Raw genomic sequence first — 13,860 nt, 5'->3', positions numbered from 1 at the left:
ATATTTCCTAAGATTACTTTGAAAAACATCTCTCCGATTTACATCGCACAATTTTTCCAAATTAACTTTTTTATTATTTTTGTGATTCATTTGAGTTATTTGGATTTTATCTCCACTCTGGCACTTAAGAGAGTATAATCAGAATTAATATCTGCTCCAGGTAGCATTTTAGTATTTTTTATGGCGTTTGTATATCTATTGCTGATTAATATGTAATCGATCTGGTTTCTGATTATATTATTTGATGTATCGCCAGGAGCCTTCCATGTGTATGGTCTTCTTACAGGTTGCTCAAACCAAGTATTCATAACAATAAGTTCATGTCGATTGTAAAATTTAGTTAAAGTATCATCTCTTAAATTTCTTTTACCAAGTCCATATGATCCGATCGCAGGTCTGTCTTCACCTTTTCCAACTTTTGCATTAAAGTCACCCATCACAACAGTACAATCACGATTATTAGTTAGAGCAATTATATTTTCCAGCCTGTTGTAGAAAATATCACTTTCCTGCTTAGAACTGCCAGAGGTAGGTGCATATATTTGAATTATATTAGTAGACACGGGCTTTGTATTTAATTTTATCATAATAATGCGATCGGAGTCATAGACAGAACCAATTATTTTAGATTTTAATCGATTGCTGATTTTGCAACACCTCCAACATGAGTTGTCCCCTCTGAGTACATTATAATAGTCCATCGAACCACTGATTCACCTAAAATATCCAGTTCATTTTCTTCCATTTCCAGTAAAAGATTGTCTAATTTTCCAGCTTGGTATAAACTGCGGACATTCCAAGTACCAATATGCAACACATTTCTATTTTCATTCTCAAGCGCATTCTTACAATAATATTTTCCAAAATCAACTTCCCCATAAAAATTCCTGCTTCCTACTGCATTCTCAGATCATCTTTTTTTACATCCTTACAAATATCAGCATTCCCATTATATTTTCCATTTTCATCAATTAAATTGTATTTCATTGTATTCAGATTCTCATAGACCGTATGAATTGTGTTTGTAGTCGTCCTGAGCAACATACGACAGTGGTTTGCCGTTGTAAATCTAGAATACTTTGTCTATTTACTCTTTCACTATTGTCTAAGAGACTGATTACTTCAACATTTGGGTCTCTTTCAAGGCGAGTCTAGTAACTTTCACTGAACCGCGTAATTTCTTCACGCACTGTGGGCACTTCAAAACTACGATGAATGTTGACATTACGCACGTACCAGAGAGATTCACTAATTGTTCGTAACACTTTTGATTGAAACCGTTGAATAATTTCGATGTTATTGTTGCTAAAAGGTCCCCATACTAAATCCCATAAGTCCAAACAGGTTTTAAAATTGTTTTATACACTAGCACTTTATTGTCTAATGATAACTTTTAAGATTTATGGCCTAACAGCCAGTAAAGTTTCGATAATTTTAAATTTAATTGTTTTCTCTTAGACCAGATGTGTTTGGGCCAAGTTAGCCTTCTGTCTAAGTGAATTCCCAGATATTTCAATTCGTTTGCCTGTGGAAAACTGACATTGTTCATTTTCACAGCTGGACAAGTTTCTCTTCTTAAAGAGGCGTTACTTGAACTGATTTTTGTCCATTTACTTGATAACGCCAATTTTGTAACCAGTTTTGTATTTTATTTATACTATTTGGAAGCCTTTGCGAAGCTACATTTGGCTCCACGTCTATGGATAATATAGCAGTATCATCTTCAAAGGTAGCTATGGTACTTCTTCCATCGTCTGGTAAGTCCGCAGAGTGCCATACTTTATCGAACACCTTGCTGACGTCAAGAAATGAAGCTAAACAATATTTTTTTTCTTGAAAGCATTTGTTAATTGTGTTAACTATTCGATACACTTGTTCTATATAGTTGAATGTTTCTCACGGAACCCAAATTGTTGATCTGGTATGATCTGCGACTCATTCAGTATAATCTTTAATTTTTGTAGAAATAATTTTTCTACAAGTTTAGTAGTAGTTTAGTAGTAAGAGTTTAGATAGTGTTGGTACTAAACTGATAAGTCGATTTGATTTGACTTCGTTGATTGGCTTTCCTGGTTTTGTAATTAGATTTGTGACATGGGAAATAGCCCAGTCTGAAAATCGCATTAAAATATAACGAATCATGATTATCCCATTTTTTGGCAACTCATTTAAAATTCTAGTTGCTATAAGATCAAAACCTGGTGATTTTTTTGGGTTTAGTGTTTTAATTGCCGCACTTATTTTGTTTAGAGAAAAAGCCTCGATTGGTGGGGATAATTGTAGAGGAGCACTCAAGAACTGTTCAATTTATTCGTCTGGTGCATCTAGTGAATTAGAAAATCTTTTTTTCAATTCTGGAGCAAAAAGATCAACTTTTTCTTTGTTGCTCCTTGTCCATGAACGATCTTGATTTCTTAGGGGTGGAAGCGCTCTTTGAGGTTGATTGCAACGTTAGGTAGCTTTTCAAAGTGAATAATCCGTCGCTTCTGTTGGAGATAGGTTTTCTAGATAGTCTTGAATACAATTTTCTTTAAATTTTTCTAGCAAGCGTTTTAAGTTTTGTGACGTTCTGTTGAAGCTGTTTTTGTCATTTGGAAATCTTGTTTTCTGCCAGATTCTTCTTAATCTACGCTTTTCTGAGATTCACTGCCTGACGTTTTGTGGTAGCAAACTTTTAGGCTTAAGGTTTTTAATATCAGGGGTTGGCTTTTCTGGCTGATTTTTGGATAGTTTAGAGTTTTAGTACAGCTAAGTCAATATCATCTTCTGATTTTAACAGTATTTTTGGATTTAGGTTATTATCGAAATGCCATCGAAAATAGTTCCAGTCTATCTGGCGTTAGATAAAGACGCAGTACCTCCTCTTTGAATAAATTCATTGCAAATTGATAATAAAACCGGCGAGTGGTCGCTGGAGAGTTCGTCGCATGATTTAATTTGAATGTACATACGCTTTAGACATATTTTTCACCACAGATCGGGTAACTTATTTAAATCATATGGCCAGTAAGTTGGTCTTCGATAGCTGATCAAGATTGTTTGCTTGAATGGTTTTCAGTAAGTTTCGTCCTTTCGGATTTATCGATCTCGACGCCCAGAACATATGTTTGGCGTTATAATCACCACCGGCGATAAATATGTTACCAAGATTACTGAAGAAAGTTTCAACAGTTTCTTGGCTAATTGAATGCTTCGGTGGGCAGTAAACGGCTGACACTGTTATTGGACCAGCCCAATCCTCAACAACTATTTTCATTTCATAATGTTTTAGGCTTTTTTTTAAAATAATAATTGCTGTTCCCCCTTGAGCTTTTCCACTTGGATGATTGGTGTCATAAATGCAATAATTTTTAATGCTTAAATAGTTTTTCGCAGTAAAACGTGTCTCAGAAATTAGTGCTATGTCAATATCACGATCTATGAGAAACGCTTCGAGTTCAAGGCGACGGTTTGTTAATCCGTTTGCGTTTAAAAGTACAAGATTTATATTTTTAACCATTTTATTTCATTTTATCAATATTCTGTTAAGAGGTTAATCATAACACTATTCTGTTTCATTAAGTCACGAAACATTTCTTTTAGTTCTAGAAATGATTCATGAAAGTAACGAGATTGTCTTCTTCTTTGCGAATGGGGCGGGGTTCTTCAACTGTTGACCTTTGGTTATTTTGATTAGCCTTTTGGGCTGCTTGGGCATAAGAAAAAGTTTTCCCGGGTGAAATTTGGTAGAGTTGCCCGGGAAATTGTAATGGGTGTGTCAATCTGTCGTTTTCTTAATGCGGGACATTTTTTTTCTAATATTTTTTTGTAGACCTGACAACCTTTGTAATTAGCCGTGTGATGATCACCAAAATTAACACAAATAACCGTTTAATCGGAGTTTTCTTGAGATATTCATTAGTGGGATGACGACCAATGCACTTCACGCATCTGAATGTCCTTCCACAGCTGTTTTGCTTGTGGGCCAAATCTTTGACACCTACTACGTTGGGGTACTTCCTGTTTTCGGTTTGGTGGCTCAAACTTAACTATTTTGTTGCCAAATTTGTTGATCAAGTAGATGGACTTGTTTTTAGGATCATTTTTTTAAGTCGATAAAGAACATTTTCAGTGGTGCTTTCGCTTGGCTATGTTGGAGATGTTTTCAACAACGTACCCAAGGTCTGACAAATCGTCAATAATATCTTCAGATGCTGTGGTGCTGTGAACATTTCTTAAGACTACACGAAAAGGACGTTCTTGTTTCAATCGATGAGTATAATAGCTAACATTTTTCGATTGAAAAGTTTTTACCATATCCTTGTAGATACTGATGTCATTAGGAATGATTTTAATTTGATTATTAAACACTTTTAAGATGTATTTTTTGTCAAATCCGAAGACACAAAGGTCCTGTTGAAAGGCCTTGAAATTGGTTACATTGATTACAAAGATTGGTTGAACGTGCTGTTTTTTCGGTTCATCAATCAAATTATCGTTTACCGGTGCCGTCAACAATGGATCAAATCAGTTTCGTGTTGTGGAATTAGAAGGTCCAGCCTCCTCTTCTTTCTGTCTAACTCTCCACTCACTTGGCTCAGAACTACCCTTATTTTTTCTTGAGACAACAGTAAAATCGTTATCTTGCCATGATGGGTGCTGCTGGCTTGCAGGCTTGGTAGTTATGGGCGAAATGTTATCAATATTATTTATTGTTTTAGAGTCTTGAGATGACATGCTTAACCTTCTAGATATGTTAGCATATTCCTTAATGTAATTGCCAGTGTTACTATTGTAAGCATTGACGTTCGCCCTAATTTTTAAGAATTCTGGCGTATTTTGATGGTTTGTACTAACTTTTAGAAGATCATCAAGGAGTGATTTTGATGTCTTGCGAGAACACATTAACGGTGGTGTAAAAATTAAATTTGTGGAATCATTTGGCATCCTTTAATATGTATATGCATGTCATATTAGTATAAATTCTCAACAATGAAAATAAAATTTCAAAATAAAAAACACACTGACGCCATAACAAATTGATGAACTCACCACAAATATATTAAAAATGTATTTTAACACTATTGCAAATTTTTTAAAATTATTTAACTATTGCACATTGTTATTAAAACTGTGTCAGTATTTTTGCTTACGATGGAATTTTTAAGTAGTTAAAACAATTAAATATTATTTATTTTTAACAATTGGAAAATTGACAAAAAGCGTCTGCTTACTAAGACAGGCGGCGATGGAATAAACGGGTTTATTAATTACAAAAAAAAAACTGATTTTATTTTATTTTTCTTTTTTGATAAAAGCATAAAAGTTATTAGTATTGATTTTGATGAAGAATTTGGAAAAAAAAATTATTTGAGTCTCTGACATTGGTATTTTTAACGACATGTTACATTATGCATGTAAAAACGATAACATGAATAAAATTTGTTTAAAGTAAAATATTTTAAAACCTATAACTACTTCTATTGGCACCGTGCGCGAGTTTCGTTTCCATGACAACGATATACTACTTTAATTATAGAATTGTATGGATGCATATATAATTGTATGGATTGCATTATTGACTTACATTGAAAATTTAATATAATTTTCTCACAAATTTAAATAAATAATTATGATAATTAACATTTGAAAAATAATATTTGTGCAATTTGATTTCTTATTTTCACAATTTTTAATGCATTAAGTTTAATTAATTAGTGTTTTTCAATAATTTTAATTTGACAGTTTCTATAACATTAACATGTAAAGAATTGCAAATTAGTCATAACAGCCCCCTTTATCACCAAAATTTTTCACTGGAAGCGCTGGCATCGATTTTATTGTCCCTACCATGACTACGCACACAACGAATAATGATCGATACAATTCTATCCTACATATTCTGTGGAACCATTTTTGAACAATGATAATCCACGACATTTAATACATTTCAATTCATTAAAGTAAGAATATTTTGAAAATGAAATACAATTTATTAACCACAAATTAAATTGGACATCCGAAAACTTTTAACAGTTTGGGCAATTTGAGTTTGTAGCTCGATGTATCTGTAAATATTCCATAATAATCAAAACTGAGGTAATCTTATTTGTTGAGGGTCGATAAAAAAAAAGTTGGAAAAATATATTTATTATATTAAAAAATATTTTAAATATAAACTATCCTACATCACTCCCAAAATCAAACGATTTTGAACTGACACTGCTACATCATGAGGGCTGTTATATTATACCATCATCTTCGTCATTATCAATTAAAATGAGCCCCCGATTTAAATTATGGAAATCGAAGGATCCACTGCAGCTTCTGTATAAGCCATTGCTATAAATATCAAAAAATTTATACCAAAAAAACTTTAAATATCAACATTTAAATGCATTACATAAAATTTAGTAATTTTATTTCGTGCCTCCAATTTGAATTGTAACAAAAATTTGGTTGACTCTGAGCTAAAATGTCTAGCTATTCGAATAAAAAAATTACAAATCTTTTAAACATATCCATACAAAAAAATAAAAATAACTAAAACTAAAAACTATATATTCGCGAACGCTTAGCCGAGATATGTCTTTTTGTCAAAATATATCGCAGATACGACGTTACTGTTTTCATAACCTCTAAACTAGAGCAATTATGTATAGATGGAGTTGCAGTCAGTCCCAATTTATGCAATTCCTCCCTTTCTTGACCTGCAGTTCCTGGACATTCCTCTATCAGATGCTTCACACTTTCTGCCGAATCACACAACACACATATCTGGCACCTAGTTTATAATGGTCTAAGGTTATTTTATCCAACGTACCCTCATTCAAACAGATTATTTGCAGCTCTTTCTTGCTATTATATACCCTATTGCGATAATTAAAAGCCTTTGCCATGGAATAATATTCCACACTTCTAGTGCCCATTTCAAAATTAATTGCTGAATTGGGAATAGATTTTGCTACACCCAACAGTTCTTTAAGGAAATTATGCATTAATGTGTTTACAGTTCTAATATGCTCTTTATAGTTATTACTATTTCCAACCCAAAATTCCCATCCATAAGTATATATTGGAATTTTTAAAGCATTGCATATTTTAAAAATCACGTTTATAGGGAAATTTTCATATCTGTACACATATCTTCTAATACTCATTAAAACTTTCGTTTCCTTATCGGTCATACGTTCCACATGCTCTATCCATTTTCCATTACTACACATCACTACACCCAAATATTCAAAACAACTAACAGTCTCTACAATCACTTCTTTATACTTCCATATTTCATTCATACTACTTTTTCGCCCATTCGTCAATATCATCATTTTTGTTTTTTTAACATTCACACTCAATATCCACCTTTCACAATACTCCTCTAATCCTTTTAAAAACCTTCGCATACCTCCAACTGTTTTTGAAATAAGCACCACATCCTCTGCCTAAAATAATATTTTTATTTATTAGCGGAGTCAATGAATACATAAAACAGGCTTTCTTAGGAAGTCCTCAGGAACAGCTCCGATTTTGATGATTTTTTTTTTCAGAACGATTCTTTTTGTATATTATTTAAAATCAGAAACATTTCAGATGGGGGAAACAATCTGGAGGGGGAATAGCCAATGTCGTGACTGATGTATTGACTCCCAGCCTAAATCGCTAATGATAGAAGTTTGAAATTTCGATAAATTATTGATTTTATACTGTAAATGTCACATAAAAAAGGATTTTTCGAAATTCATACCCTTAAATGGTGAAATAGGGGATGAAAGTTTGTATGAAAATATATAAAAACCGTCATTTTTGAGTTCATTTCTTAACCGATTTTAAAAATTCTTTCACCTATATAATGCTACATTATCAGCAAGTAAAATGGGCTATATTTTATTTTCAAAAAAATTAAGGTTCCGTAGCAAAAGTTAAAATCAATTAAATACTGAAACCGACATTTTTGAGTTCACTACGTTACCGATTTTAAAAATTTTTTCACCTATAGAATGCTATATGCTTCCAAGTAAAAACACTCATTGACTCCACTATATAGCTCCGTATACTTAGCAGATAAAATTGTTATTTTTCACTCAAACTATTTCCATTCTTTTGGGAATCGTTTGGGAGGATTTGGGAATATAATTTTAGAATTTGGGAATTATTAGTTTTCCTGTAATTAATGATTCTTTTTTCAGCGTATAGTTAGCAGGTAGGAAATTAAATCCACTTAATTTTTATGTTATTCGAAAGGAAATCATTTGGGAATTACGATAAACACGGTTTCAGAGTTTGGGAATGTATAATTAATTAATTACACCTATTTTTTAGTTGATTGATAGGTTATGTTAATTAACCGTACACCTGAACCATTAATTGTTATATAGCAGTATGGCGCCAATATTCAAATATTACTGAATAATTTATTTTATAATTTATGTAAATGTTAAGTTTTATTTTGCCTTAAAACTGTTCTTATTCAATTGGAAATCGTTTGGGAAGATTTATGAATATATTTTTATTATTTAGGACTGATTAGTTTTCATTTAATTAATTAGTTCTTCAAAGCGTATACTTAGAAGGTAAAAAATTAAATTTTCACCATTTTTACGTTATTTGATAATAATTTACATGGAGACTAATCTAATTAATTTGGGAATCACATTAAACACGGTTTCATCATTTGGGACACTAAAATTATTTAATTAGTTACATTTATTTTTTAGTTGATTTTTTGCATATATGTAATACTTTCCAATTTCCAATTTTCATTCATGGAGACTGCCATTAAAACCAACGCATTTTTAGCTGTAATCGGATTGTCGTTATCAGAGTAACTAGAATCAAAATTAGGTACTGTCCCATAGCTTATGCCTCCGTGAAATTCTTTTTTATCATAAATTATTCCTTCTTTTATCGACATTTCATCCAGAACCAAATTAACTATACCAGCCTTCTCTTTACATCGCAATTCAATAGCCCTAAATGATTCATCAGTAAACCCGGGAGATCCATCCACTACTCTATACCATGATTTAATTGTTGATACAGATGGTAACTTATTATTAAATTTTTCTCGAACGTATCTGTAAGCTTTTGGTGAATAAAAGTGTAAGGATAATGCAAAAGATCGAACTTGCGGTGTGTATCCTCGTCCATCTTTAATTTTCATATTTGTTATACTGGCTAAATCTTCAGGCATCATACTCTATATAGAAAAAAATATCATAAAAAAAAATTACAGAAGAACAAATTTTAGATTTTTTTCATTTTATCGTCTTTCGTGAAATATTGAAGATCAGTTGAAATATTTATACTGACACCCGCTAACAAAAATAAAAAAAAAACATACACGTACAATTGTTTCAAATATTCGATGATCAATACCCTATCACCTATAATAAATCATCAATTATGATATTCTTATAAGCAAAATTATTACGTAAATGTGTCGCCGATAATAATAGTATAAAATATATACAATTATAAATATATATATGTCGTGTCCCAAATATATTATACTTCGATGATTAATTTCCAATCACTTTTGTCCGAATTATAATGCTCGAGAACGACTTGGCAATCTTGTTAAAAAGATGAGGAGGATCGCCACTTAGTTTTTTCGAGAAACATAAGAAACGGAGCTCTAATTTAATCGTTAGTTCCGGTCGCGTTCGATTACTGTTTTTAACGTCGATAATTTATTTCGGTGTTTTGATTTAACTGTGCGTCGATTTATTTATAATTATTCTATTTAAAAACGACTGAAGGTTTTGTTGAAATAATGAAAAATTTATTTTACACAATATTAAATCTTTAATTTATTAAAACAAAATTAAACCGATTATTAAAATTACACAATAAAAATACAATAACATAATTTGAACTTGACTGACAAAAACTTTATTAGAACTTTACGAAATTTTGAATAGAACTGAAAAAAAATGGTTTCGATTGAATTTATTTATACAAAAATTATATTGGTTATTTTTGCTTAAGTAATGAAATTCACACAAGAATAAAAAATAATTTTATAATATTTTTGCAAATTTATGATTTTTATTTCAACAGGATGTGCCATTTCCGATACTCCACATATATATGTACAATTAATATTAATTAGAATATACTATACCATTAGAGCATCACCACTCTCATCTGTTAACATACGGTTTTCCTTAAGATGATTTATTAAATCTTGTAAAGACTCAACTTTCTTCTGGAGATTCCTGGCTTGTCTCTGTAGTTGTCTTATTTTTTCTGTTTTCTTCTTATCGGTATTTTTAATTAAATCAAGAGTTCTTTTAGCCCTTTTGGGTGTAGAAAAATCTGTTGGTAATATTTCACTTACAAAGCGAGGCTCAAAAAATTTACGTTTTAGGCGATGACTTGGGGATTTATTTTGGTCTGGAACTTAACAAATATATGATAGTGTAAAATTTGTTAGTAAAATATTTAAAGGATATAACTCTTTATTTTTACCAGTATTTTCGTCGTCACTACTTAAATTTGAAATCGTTTTTTCCATGAATTGATTTAAATCAGATTTTTTACAGGAGCCATCTAAAATAAAAATTTTTAACATTTTTTATTAAGATCACTTTTAACAAACTGTTTTTCATACACTTACCAGAATCAATGCTACTTTTTTTTGACGTTTGAACTTCAATATTGTTTAGAGTAAGAAAATGATCCGGACCTAAAATATAATAAAAATAGTACTCATGTTTTAATCTTGAAATTGTTTGCAAGTATGTTATTTCTTTACTTTTTTCCACAATCTCGAGTACATTATTGTCGTCGACAATACCATTGTCAGGAAAATTGGGTGCTTGGTTGTTGACTATATTCTCATTGAATAATTCGGACAATGATACGTTTGGCTGTGCTTTCCCTGATAAAAAAGTCCGATACATAAATTGGAAAATTTCCAATTAAATTCATTGGAACAAATGGGATTCAGTTGGGAACAAAATTTCCAAATCATTCCAATTAATTTCATTGGAACCAATTAAAAATTTTAAATCCAATTTTAAGAGAGATGAATGGAAAAATTTTTTTATTCATTCCAATCAAAACTTTTTTAATGGTTTCGTCGGATTTAATTGGAAAATATTCAAAAAAATTATTTTTAAAAATCTGGTTTTTTTGAAAACATGAAATAATATTTTTATGCAATGTGCACATGTCTATACGTTGTTACGGTTGCCTAGATATAGATCAAATTAAAATAAAATTCTCGCCCATAGAACATTGTAAATATTTTGGGAGAAATATAAAAATAAAAAAATAATAACTTTACCTAATGAACCTTATTCGTGGTTTTTATTCAGTTAATTAGCGTTGAAAAACTAATAAAAATTTATAGTAGAATAATTTTACTTCAGTTGCATTATGCTTTATGATAAAACATTCATTTCTTTCTTTTTAATAATTTTTAAGTGTTGTATTTTATTTAAAGAATTATAAATTAGGGAAAAATTCTTGACCGCTATTTGATTTTGAATAAATATTGACTTAATACCCTCCTAAGCAAAAAAAAAAAACAAACTCTGGGAATAAGTAACTAATGATTACTTAATTAAGCTAATAGAACACAATTAGGTAAAATATTACGATAGGGTGCAGTTTCTATTATTTTTCAAGAGTTATTGCTTTAGATTAGATAATACAATAGAAATGTGGAGAACTAGTAAATTGTATAAGGACAATTTAAAAGTGTAATTGATGTCTTTTCTTTCCTTAAGCGCACATTAATTTTTTATGGGAAACTACTAAGATAGTGTTGAACTTCGATTTCAAACAATAGTAGTTTTCTTAACCACTAATTTGTATTATCCTTTCTGGCAGAAAAATTTTCTTAACGTTTATTTAATTGAAATTTAATATTTGGATTAAATAAATACACTACAGAAACAATGATTGAAACAACAATTAAAATTTTATAAGTCTTTATTTTTCAACAATTGAAAAAAATTTAAATACACAATACAATAATTACATAAAAATTATAAATCTAATTACATAAATATGTATTAAAAGTTTCATTGTATAGTCTCGCATAACTAATAACTTATTAAATTAAAATTAATAATTTAGTTTTCTTAACCACTAATTTGTATTATCCTTTCTGGCAGAAAAATTTTCTTAACGTTTATTTAATTGAAATTTATTATTTAGATTAAATAAATACACTACAGAAACAATGATTGAAACAACAATTAAAATTTTATAAGTCTTTATTTTTAAACATTTGAAAAAAATTTAAATACACAATACAATAATTACATAAAAATTATAAATCTAATTACATAAATATTAAAAGTTTTATTGTATAGGCTCGCATTACTAATAACTTAATGCATTAACATTAATAATTTAGAATGATTTTAATTTAGAAAATTGTAATTGTAATAGTTATTTAAAACACATAATATTTTTATAAAAAGCGGTTAATCAAATGAATATTTTCAACCGTTCAACCGTTAATATATATAATATATTAACTGGATATATTATATTAGCTGGATATCAATACGGATAATAATTATTATCCGTATTGATATCCAGCGGATTTGTAAGATAAAGCGTAGGAACTGCATTACGTTTTATCGAAGATTTAACTGTTCCAAAAATATTAGACTGGCAAATATCTTCAGGTTTAAAATGTCTAGAACATACACTAGTTCTCCTTACATCATCATTAATAGTTAATCCACAAGCATTGAGCCATTTCATACGTACATCCGTATTTTTCGGAAAGCTAAATTTGTTAAATTTTAAATATTATTCTGAACATAAAAAAATTTTTAATTTGAAAATTTGGTAATAATTTGAACTTACCTGTGCAATGAAATATTATGTACTCGAGATGCCTTTCTGTCGCACAAAAAACATGAGTTCACCATTTTCCAATAATTACTTATTAAAAATTAAATATTTATAAGTTAGAAAGCGAAAAATGAAAAAATTAAGCGCTATTTTTTAAAATTATAATAAATAATAAATATGTAAACACAATTATAACCCCAAAATTATTCTCCTGATTATTTTCCCGCTACTAATATTTTAGAGAATTCTCAAGCATGCGCAGTATAGATAAAATGTCTCGAACGAGAGAGAAAACAAATATTGTCGGCACCGTAAAGTTTGGACATTCTTTCCCGTACCAACTGCCCATATACCTTTAGTATTACATATATGATTTTTTGATTTTTTGTGGTTATATTAATGGCGGCAACATTCAAATGTTACTCCATTTACAATAATTTTGTTTTTTTAATTTATGTAAATGTTAAGTTTTTTTTTTCATTAAAACTATTCTTATTCAACTGGGAATCGTTTGGGAAGATTTAGGAATATATTTGTATTATTTAGGACTGATTAGTTTTCATGTAATTAATTAGTTTTTCAAAGCGTATACTTAGAAGGTAAAAAATTAAATTTTCGCCATTTTTACTTTATTTGATAATAGTTTACATGGAGACTAATCTAATTGTTGTAGATTTTATTTGGGCAGATAAATAAAGAGATCACATTACTTAGCGGTATAAAATTACTTCTATATTTATAATTTATTAATTAACAATTTATATACTAATTATGCATTTGAGTCAGCAATAAATATTACTTCATACATTTTATTTACAACACGCACCCATAATTAGAACATAAATTTAAAATAATATAATAATGATTACGTATATAATAATTTTGTGAACAAAACGAAAATAATTCAAATAATTATCGATAATGTCACAAAATATGATGACATGATGTCAGCTTACGCAGGTGGATGTTTTGCTGCCCTCTTCTTGATTTTCTTGACATGTTGCCTGTAGATACAGTACAACAGCTCAATTACGTTAACGGCACAGATGATGTATAAGC

At 29.7% G+C, this 13,860-nt stretch overlaps 1 protein-coding gene across 1 annotated transcript; it reads right to left on the bottom strand.

Annotated features, from left to right (window-relative positions):
- Positions 1 to 10,043: 10,043 nt before the first annotated feature.
- LOC123294931 lies at positions 10,044 to 12,895 on the bottom strand. Its single transcript, XM_044876129.1, has 6 exons — positions 12,814 to 12,895; positions 12,518 to 12,733; positions 10,739 to 10,860; positions 10,601 to 10,669; positions 10,453 to 10,533; positions 10,044 to 10,383 (listed from the first exon to the last, which is right to left on the bottom strand). Exons 1-6 carry the CDS (start codon positions 12,876 to 12,878, stop codon positions 10,100 to 10,102), a joined length of 837 nt encoding a protein of 278 aa, XP_044732064.1. The 5' UTR covers positions 12,879 to 12,895; the 3' UTR covers positions 10,044 to 10,099.
- Positions 12,896 to 13,860: the final 965 nt, after the last annotated feature.

This window comes from Chrysoperla carnea, chromosome 3, assembly GCF_905475395.1.
Source record: "Chrysoperla carnea chromosome 3, inChrCarn1.1, whole genome shotgun sequence".
Taxonomy (NCBI): Eukaryota; Metazoa; Arthropoda; class Insecta; order Neuroptera; family Chrysopidae; genus Chrysoperla; species Chrysoperla carnea.
Note: the sequence above shows the minus strand (reverse complement) of the source record. Positions and strands in the feature narration are given on the sequence as shown.

Coding starts and splice junctions, on each gene's coding strand:
- LOC123294931 (XM_044876129.1), bottom strand. CDS start 12,878: ATGGTGAACTCATGTTTTTTGTGCGACAGAAAGGCATCTCGAGTACAT. Junction 10,670..10,738: donor ACTCGAGATTGTGGAAAAAA/GTAAAGAAATAA, acceptor ATTATATTTTAG/GTCCGGATCATTTTCTTACT. Junction 10,534..10,600: donor AAAAAGTAGCATTGATTCTG/GTAAGTGTATGA, acceptor TTTTTATTTTAG/ATGGCTCCTGTAAAAAATCT.